The 9,921-nt window shown below is 39.8% G+C and overlaps 1 protein-coding gene across 4 annotated transcripts in view; it reads right to left on the reverse strand.

Moving 5' to 3' along the window:
• The window catches only part of Pdgfd (platelet derived growth factor D), a 224,359-nt gene extending 214,468 nt beyond the window's left edge, over window positions 1-9,891 (reverse strand). For all 4 annotated transcript variants that reach the window (XM_005377999.2, XM_013511231.1, XM_005377998.2 and 1 more), the window contains exon 1: window positions 9,534-9,891. In XM_005377999.2, coding sequence (XP_005378056.1) covers window positions 9,534-9,657 — 124 coding nt within the window. In that variant the 5' untranslated portion in view covers window positions 9,658-9,891. The remainder of the gene's footprint in view (window positions 1-9,533) is intronic.
• Between the last annotated feature and the right edge of the window lie 30 nt (window positions 9,892-9,921).

Here is a 9,921-nt window from a genome sequence, read left to right on the forward strand (position 1 = left end):
GAGATGATTTCAAACGGCCATGCGGACAAGAGATGAAAGGTGATGCACACAGTGAATGATGGTGAGACAGAGGAAGTCCATGTAATGATGAAGTGAAGAGAAACGGCACGGCAACTTGTGCGTGTTGTGAGACAGAACAAAGGATCTTGAATATACTAGTTGGCTGAGGGGATGGATCCAATAAGAAGGGAAAGATTAAAGATGAAAACCAGTAGTGAATCTTACAGATTCAGGTCATGGGGCTAACAGAATCATCAAAGGGTGACATCATGCAAAGGAGAGGGACTGAAAGAACAACACACTCAAACACAGAACTGATCAGAAAGAAGCTCAATGTACACAGCATTGGCGCCTCCCTGTTTCCGACAAGGGAGTAGAGTGAGGATCAGGTTTGCACTGTAGCAACTACATGACTCATTGCAGCATAAGCTTTGCTCAGCTAGATTACTTAGGAGATAGATACATGCAGATACGGACACATCTCTATCTAAGTGTCTATCACAGCATGAGCTCCTGCTAAACCAAGTTCTTTGATGCTATAACTGTGCAGCGGCTTTTATTTTCTACCAAAGAAGTAGACTTTGCATTTATCCTAGTTAAATTTCGTCTTGATAGTTCAACCCATATTTCAACCCAAGAGCATGTGGATTCTTTGCAACTTTCACCAGCAGGTCCACTGTCTGTTTTTGTAAACAAAGTTTTACAAACTTTTAAAAAGTTGTATAACCATTGCTATTCACATGCCATTTCTATGGCTGCTTTTATGCTACAGTGATAGAACTGAGCAGTGGCAATAGAGACTTTCTGGTCTGAAATGTCTAAAATGTTTACTTTCTGGCCTTCAAAACAAAGCCTGCCAATCCCTGTATCTGATCCAACCTATTAACTTTCCAACTAAAATATGCATGTGTATGTGTTTTCTATGCCTTCATTCATGATACTGAAGATTTTGAATCCAACAGGGTCTAATACAAAGTGCCAATAAAGCCCCTGTTCACCTCCTTCTTGAATAATACACATCTATTAGTTAGTAGAAGAGTGATACTAATACCTTATTATCATCCAGGTGACAATCATTATTCTCTATGGAGTTTTTAATAACAGACACTCTCACTTTTCTGGTTGAACTCCATTTTATTACTAAGCTAATACCACTTGTAGCTTAGGAACTTGGTAAACCTACCAAATTCATAATACGAACTTTCCTTTAGGGCCCAAGCACATCATTTTAAAAACCATGGACTTTACTGGTTGTAGTATAGCAGTTTCTTAGAAATATACGGAAATAGGTTGAAATTATTTTCTCCTTATTCAATAAGAAGCCTAAGCCTGCTGTTCTTGCTTAGGTCTCATGAAAAATTTCAAGACCTACAAAATAAGAGAAGGCAAGAAGATCATTGGCTGCCACTGTACAATGTTAATAGTGTGAATAACTCAAACCAATTTTCTCCTCAAATTCCATGCTTCTATTCAGCTGTGAATATGGAAACCATGTGAAGAAGTCTAACGGCATTACATAGAAAGAAAAGACAAACAGTCTCTTAGTGTCTGCATATGAGCTTCATGAACTCGTTTACACGCTGTGACACTGATTTTAGCTTTTAAGCGAATTGTTGTCTATTTATTGCTTCATTTGGTTTTGCTTTCCAAATATGACTTTGCTGAAGAGTTAAACACCATAAAAACACGTTGTTATGATGTTGTTCATTAAATGTTTCAATAAAATGCAGAAACTGTCAACATCTTCTCACCCTAGGTGTGAAGTCTTGTTCAGAACCAACACAGCACTGAATGCTGTTTACAGCACGTACCCAGCAATTGTACCTGAGCTCCTTCAGCCCAGAGAAGGCATGTGGATTTCAAATTTTAAAAATCAAGAATCCTTCTGTGTAGAACATGATAACTACAGTTAATGACTATAATACACTCTTAGAAATTGCCAGCAGAGTACATTTGAAGCGTTCTCACCACACACACAAATTGATTAGTATGTGAGGAAATGCGTATGATAATTACCTTGAGTTAGCCATTCCACGATATGCACCTCTTCCAAAACCACATATTGCATGTGATCAACACATATAATTTTGAAAATTAAAAATAAATAATAAACATTTCAAATGAATCTTTTCAAGTTAAAAACAAAACATGTATTGAAAACTATCAATTTTTACCATCACACTCTACAAAAGTGTTCCAGTAGATAAAAACATAAAATCTGAGAGAAGATTACTCCCCATGCTGAAAGACAGTTCACAGGCTAGTGCTATGGCACTTCCATGGACCTCCCCTGTCCTAAATGTACAAAATCACTCAGCTGCCTGCCTCACAAATCACAAAAGGGCACATGAACAACCTATCCATATTAAAGCTAATATAGTGATGTCAGCATACCAGGGTGAAGATAGGGAAAAGATATATTACTGGCTCCATCACCAGTGCTTGCAGGAAACAAAACATGTTTAATTCTTGTTCTGAAAAAAAAATCCTCAGGAGAAAATATTTCTTCCTGTATGTGCGCATGTGCACTGCAGTGTCCTGTGGGCTTATTGCTTTATTTATGACTTGCATTTGGTCTGGAAATATGATATAGGGAGCAGGACACTTTTGCTGCAGCATTTGTCTTGGATCCTTTCCTTTTTGCTACAATATATTATCCCCCTGGAGTTTTTTGGCTCGAATTTTCCTTCACACAAAAATTATTTAATATAATTTGATACAATTTTAATTATAAAATGCTGCCGTTCAAATTCCATTAATTCTGAAATGTAAATATTTGAAATAGCTTAAAGTACTGTTAAACCCTATATGGGTTACCTTCACCCTTTATAGTTTATTATTGGGACCTCAGGTAGAATTAACAAAATAATATCTGCCATGCTGAGCTGCAGACAGTCATTTAGGATGGAAAGATCCCAGGAATATCATGAGGCACAGGGCAAATACTATTTGGAGAATTTTGACTAGGAAACCCCTCGTATCCTCTACTATCAACTGACAATGAAATAACTCGATCTGTACGTGATCCCCAGGTGGTGGGTAGTGGTCACTCTTGGCCCGATCACAGAACTAGCCTGGTTCCCTCTTCAGGAACACCGGCACTCAGCATTCAAACGCAGGTGGCACTAGGTAACTTCAGTGGCTTTCCACTGCCCTCAGCATCATGGCCAAAGTCCTTCACTTTACCCTCCAGATCCTTTACCAGAGGACATTGGCTTACCTGAATTTGCACCAACTGTGCCTGGGGTTGCTCTGTCCACTGGGAGACTCCTCTCAATTCCCTCTTCTCAATTCCCCCCAACTTCTTAACTCCTGTTCCTCTTTCATTTCTTGGTTCAGATGCTATTTCTCAGGAAGCCTTTCTAAACTCTGAAGTCTCCATTAGATGGCCCTTGTGAACTCCTATAATTCATCGCCCATGAAAGTGCTTATTATACTATAGGGGGCTTCTGTGCTGAATTACCTGCTTTTCAAATAAAAATCTGTAACGAACTCAAATACAGCATGCGAAGCAGAAGAATGGGGATGAATTTGGAGTTACTGTGTTGAAAGGGGGGTTACAGAATCTGAAGCTAATGTGCACAGTCTCCTTATTCCTTGACTTTTAGAGCAATTCTATAGATTCTTGTCAATCTGCAGCATGCCTCAGATGGTAAGCTCAATACTGAGACTAGCTGCAAGTTCCAGGCTGGCAGGGTTCATGTACGTTTTGTTCATATCGTGCTAGACAGCTGAGCATCTAACAAAAGATATGGAAGACATTAGGAAAGCAAAAGATAACCCTCAAATAAGTAATAAAGCAGAAGTCAGTGGCAGACTTCTTGGTGTTATCTTTTGTCTTTGGAGAAAATCTAAATCAGGTAAAGAATCACCTCAAAAGGCAAATGTTGAAAGAGATTAGGTGACTTAGACACTAAATCAACACTATCCTGAAGCCAACTTGATGCTTTGTGAAAGATTAATGTAATATCTAAATGACACAGCCTATATGAGTCTGAAGCATCTTATAACTAGTTCACCTAAAAACTTTCCTATTTTAATAAAAAGATTTCATCAAGGTACTCAGAAACCAACTTTGTAAGTAACCAGATCACTTCAACAAAGAAAATTCAAGAGTAAGGTCCAGAAGAAAGGTTACGAGCATTATGACTCAGCTGTGAAGGACAAAGAAATATGTGTATCCTTCCAGACTCTTACAATGATGAGGCCCTGTGACCACACAGCTCAGAGTCCTGCCCAGCGTGCTTAGGCTTTTTGCTGTTTAGAAGGCATGAACAACTCTGTGGGCTGTACTCCATGGTTAAACCCTACTGTTCTGAAAAAATACAATTTTACTTTCATTTGCTAAAGAGGAATGTCCTGTAGACAAAAACTACCGTCACTCAATGACTTTATAATGGCCAGTACTGCAGTTCACAACCTAGTAGTGTCTTCTACTGCACAACATACAGACGCCTACCTAAACCCTCCTCTCTAAAAGAATTTCGATTAAATATTGTCCATGGTGGGAAATCAAAGCCATGCTGATTTGAAAAATGTGTAACCAGAGGCTCTGCTTTTTAAGACTAGGACTCTTCAACACCCTTAGAGTTGAACAGAAGAACTGGATATTCACACATTAATCGGATTCTAAGATTTCAGATACTTAAAAATAATGTGGTACCATTGCTCTGTTTTGCTGCCTTCCCTTTAATCTCTGATCTTAGCAACAAAGTCAATGTGCTGTCATCAGTTATCACAAAAGAATGCCATATTATTTGAGAAACAAGCTTGACTGTTTTAAAATCTAAAACAACACAATTACTAAAACTACATGCCTATTGTTGAGAGTATAATTGATAGTTCAGTTACCCAGTGATGACAAAGCTTTTAGAGCTTCCATGGATGCAAACAACCCGCCGTGGCATGCATGCTATTGGTGCCCCACCACTGAGTTACTATACTTTATGCACAGCCTAAAAGATAGTTGCTGAGAGAAAAAGAAATCGGCACTGACACCAAAATAAGAGCTAAGTTAAATCACAGTTAAATTTAAAAATGTAAAAGAAACCACAATACCAAAAATAAAAGTTAAAATAAAAATAGATAGGTACTCTTCCTACCAGGAAGAAGGTTCTTGGCAGACTATGCTAAGTTAGTTGACAGTTATTCCCTAACATCTGGGCTGTAAATTTAAAAATGCAGACTTCATGGTTTCCAGCAAAGGAATTGATTTTTTTTTTTTAATTCTACAAAGCCTCTTGCACTCTGCTTATCTATGTAAGGCCAAAACAAAGACATCACATCAGCAATTGTACTTCTGGAGTCCCCTTCTGGTGAATATCCATCTACCGAGAGCTATTTTCTTCTTATTTCCCATAAATGCTTTCCTAACTTCCTTTTTCTGGTCCCTGATTTCATTCTTAGAGTTCACGAGACAAGAAGTTCAAATTTATAAAAAAATTAACTGCTTTACAATCACTAGATAATGACAATAGGTGACTCAAGTAACATTATATTAACCAAAGAGAATAAAACCCAGAATCATTTATCAGCAACACCTGTATTTTCACAAAGCAACAAAAGGACAAGAAAATGAAGAATATACTTGTATTTTTAAACCCTTAATCAGGAAGTCCTGGCTAGTCAGATTTTAAAATAAGGAACTGTGTCAGTGAGTTGCTATCTTTATACTTCTTGATCCGCACTATGAGCTAGCACCGCTTATTATCACAAAAGCACCAACTGTATAGCCACTAAAATAAGAGTATGTGGACACTATTGTTAAACTGATATTTTTCTTTGTATTTCAGAATGAGTATCAAAAGTAAATCAATGTATTGTAAGAACAGTAAATATGATAAAAACAAAAACACAGTAATATCTTTGCTCATTAAGCATCTGTTTGCAAACAATTCCATTCTCAAACAAAAGCGTTCAGTAGAACTTTGTTTCCATTTACAAACTTCATATCGGGTGACAAACACAACTCCAGCTACTTTCCTCAAAAATTATAAAACAAATTAAATTTATGAACTGAGATACCACTTTATAAACATTCAATAATGTTCCCCAAATTATTATATTTTAATTTTGTTATTGTAGTCCCTGGAGAGAGGGACTAAATTCAAGTACCCTCCACTGGGCCACTTGTAGCCTTCTGCAGATGAAAGCGTCTGGAGATATCTCCATAGAGCAAGAATAGATTGTGATGGACAGTTCTGGAAGGTCAGAAGATGACAGCAGACCAGCCTCTTATAATGGTAGAAGACTATGTATCTGCCCATCATTTCTTAGCTACTCCAGTTCTCTGGAGCTATTAGGCATGAATCAAAAGCAAGGATTTTGGTATACATTTGGACAGACTCTGACCTACCACACGCCTTTCTTACAGGACAGTTCCCTTCATTGTTCCTTTCTTGATCCCAACATCAGGTGACAACTAATCATGTGAGCAGGAGCAAATGTGTCTTTCCCAGCTACAAAGATGCTTCCATTGTTAGGTAATAGTCTCTCAACAGTCACAGCTAATTTTTCATTATGACTTCCTACCACCTGTAATCTGAGAGTCAGATCTCCTAAGGCCCTAAATTCATGTTTGGAAAATCTTTATTTTCTATATTTCCCCTGAATATATTCCACACCCAAGTCCTCATCAAGCTTATATGTCCTGCTCCAGATACAAGTACTGTACTGAAATGCATCATTCCTCCACTTTTTACTTATAGATGGATACATTGATGGTTTGATAGACAGACAGACAGACAGACACAAATCTCCCACAGAAGTCCACTGCTGACTTCTCCACCTCTCACAAATCCCAAATCTTTGCTAATTTTGCGTCTAGAAGGGTAAAAGGCTGACTACATGGTGGTACAGGCTGCAATTTTCTCCATTCTGGGGTGAAGACTGCACCATTTGAAATCTGATAGTCAAAATAGCAAGAATATTGTCTTCTTCAATGAGGATTAGGGAAATTTGGGAGAAAAAGCAGAAAATGTTTGAAACCAGAACAATGGTTTAACTTAGTAAGTCATTACTTTCTGTCAGCTCAACTACTGTCACCAGGATTTCCCGATGATACCTTTCCCAAGACCCTTTTTATTCTCTTACCAAAATTCTCTGGAATTATTTCTTGGTCCCTTTCATTAGCAAGAATATCCCCTCAAAGAACCTTTTGAGGCATTTTTTCTAATCATCCTCCCTATGAAATGTTGTCACAGGTATACTATATATCAGTTTGTATATACTGGCTTTTCGGAGGAACACAAAATATTGTAGTATCTAAGACTTACACACTTCCTATGGCTCAGTCTCACTCCCCGAGAGGCACCACTGATGTTCTCTGAGAATCCTACAAATTCAAGAAATATCTGCCATTTGAAAATTCCTCAAACTAACAGCATATTAGATGTTCTAATTACTTTTAGTGTATATAAAATGATTTTTAAATGTCTACATGTTTCTCTGTCTTATTTCTAAGAGGAGACAGGTACTGAGGAACATATTAAACAATTTGAACTAATCCAAGTGTGTGTGTGTGTGTGTGTGTGTGTGTGTGTGTGTACTTTTACAGTAACTGAAAAACACTGTGAGCTAAAATATAAAGAACTATAAACACAGGGCAGTTTATAGAATTTGGATGAAACAAAGCATTTCCCATATTAACTAGGCAGATGCACAGAGTTTTAACAGTAAAAACCAAAATGAGAATATTCCCTTCCAAAAGAAAAAGAAAAACTCCTCCGAGCTTCGTGCTTTGATTTTAGCCAGCATTTTGGGTTAGTGAAAAATGGTTACATACTTTTCATGTTCTGTCCTTGACTTCTTGTAACTGATACATGTACTTTGGAGACTAAGGATTACAAAATTATGAAGTCATGCAGATCATAAATGGCATTTTACTCTATGCAGCTAAAAGGGCATACAAAGTATAAACTTTAACAAGACTAAAAAGAATCAAGTAGGAAAATATTTGTCTCGTGAAAACCCGGAGTAAAATGAACAGTGAAAATTTGATCTTAAACGTATTTTTAATTTAGTACGCAATTTTTGTGCTTCATATGATTATCAAAAATGCACTGCTGAAATATTTTACATAAAAAAGTCATGTGTTAAAGTAAGCTGAATGTGGTTTCTCAGGCCACATATCTTAGTACTTCACATTACTGAGCACACTGAAATCTAGTCCACTTGTCACCAGAAAATATAAAAAAGTTTTGTGCTTCTGTTTTTAAATTTTATTTATTTATTTATTTATTTATTTATTTATTTATTTATTTATTTATCAATCACAACAGGATTTCGCTATGTAGTTCAAGTTGGCCTTGGAATCACTATGTACCCCAGGCTGGCCTTCAACTCAGGAAAATCCTCCTGCCTCAGCCTCCTAAGTGCTGGGATTACTAAACCTGGCCAAAATATCTATTTTCTTTTCAAAGTCCAAAAATTTTTCAGTGAAGGTTCAATCAAAGATATACCAAAAAACAAGTGATGAGAGAATGAGGTAGCTCATAGGAATCTATCCAGACAGTCAAATGTTGCCAGCTCAAACAGTGAAAGCATTAAGATCAGCTTGCTGATCTCTTTGGGGATGAAATAGAACTTTCAGTGAGCAGGAGAGAATAGTTTTGACGTAGGACAGACCAAAACTTGTGGGTCCGTTCAGGTACAAAGCAGAAACAGCTGCAAAGTGATGGGAACACCAGCTGCAGCCAGATATTCAAGGCTGAATCATTTTCAGATGTTGGTGGAAGCCCCAGAAACTAAAGGCGCTCAAGCTAGAGTCTCTGGAACCCGGACCCAGGTGTCTTCCAGAGCAAACAAAATCACCCGGGCTTGGGACCCCGTGGAAGAGAGCTGTTCCGGGATGATCCGGATGATCGCTCCTTGCAAACAGCTGGAAAGTGGCCCTGAAAGGAAACTGCGGCAGAAGCCAGGCCCCCTGCGGTACACTGGAAACCCCGGAAGCCCTCGCGCCAGCCTGAGTTTCTGAGCCAAGCTGAGCTCGGGTGCGAAAGTCACGTAAGGGAAAGAAAGGGCAACACCACCCCTCCTAAAGCAAATAACACATCAACGCGCTGTCCCTGTGCGCCCTGTTCAACTACTCTACTGCCCTACAGCTCTTCGTGCCCCCACCTTCATAAATCCATATCCCCAGCGAGGGCCGCTCTGGACTCCTCCGCCTATCACAAACGCCCGATCTTTGCTACTTTCAAGTCCAAGAGTCTGGCCAAGGGACGGCGCAGCCTCCAACTTTCTCCAACTCTGGGATGAGACGCCGCATCCTGGATGGAGGCTCCGGGACACAGACGACGTCCCCGAGTCCAGCGAGCTGGGCCACCTGCCCCGAACTAGTCCCCGCGGACGCGTCCCACACTCTCAGTCCCGTTGCGGAAGAAGGGGTTCTCTTAGGATTGGGGACAGGCAGAAATCCCCTCCCGAAACGAGGCGTTTAGTCCGCGTTCACGAGAAAAATGGGGGGTGGGTGGGGAGGGGTTGCCTACAACAGAAGTTTTTTTTCTTTTTTAGATTAAAAAAAATGAGCCTCTTACCATCTCGCCTAAGATTGGCATTGCGCAAAGCTCTGATGGATGCGCTCTGCGGGGTCGCAGAAGTGTCCCGATAGCTGCAGAAGTGTACGCAGATTAGAGTGTAGACGAGGCTGAGCCGGCGCATTTGGGATTAGAGACCTAAGGACAGTGTCGCTCCAAGAAAAAAAAAAAAAAACAAAAAAACAACTCCGATTTGCACCGGGGGCCGTGCCGCCCGCCCCGCGCTGGCCGGCAGCTGTGCTCGCCGCGGCGCGCTCCGCAAACGTCCTGCGCGCTCAGCTCGGCGAGCGCTGGTGCCTCACTTCCTCGCAGGGCTGAGGAACGGCGACGGGCCAGCAACAGGTTGGCGGTTGTTCGCCCCCTCCGGTGGCCAGCTCGCGGCAGCACA

Source organism: Chinchilla lanigera, unplaced genomic scaffold (genome assembly GCF_000276665.1).
Source record: "Chinchilla lanigera isolate Chin_1 unplaced genomic scaffold, ChiLan1.0 scaffold00011, whole genome shotgun sequence".
Lineage (NCBI taxonomy): Eukaryota > Metazoa > Chordata > Mammalia > Rodentia > Chinchillidae > Chinchilla > Chinchilla lanigera.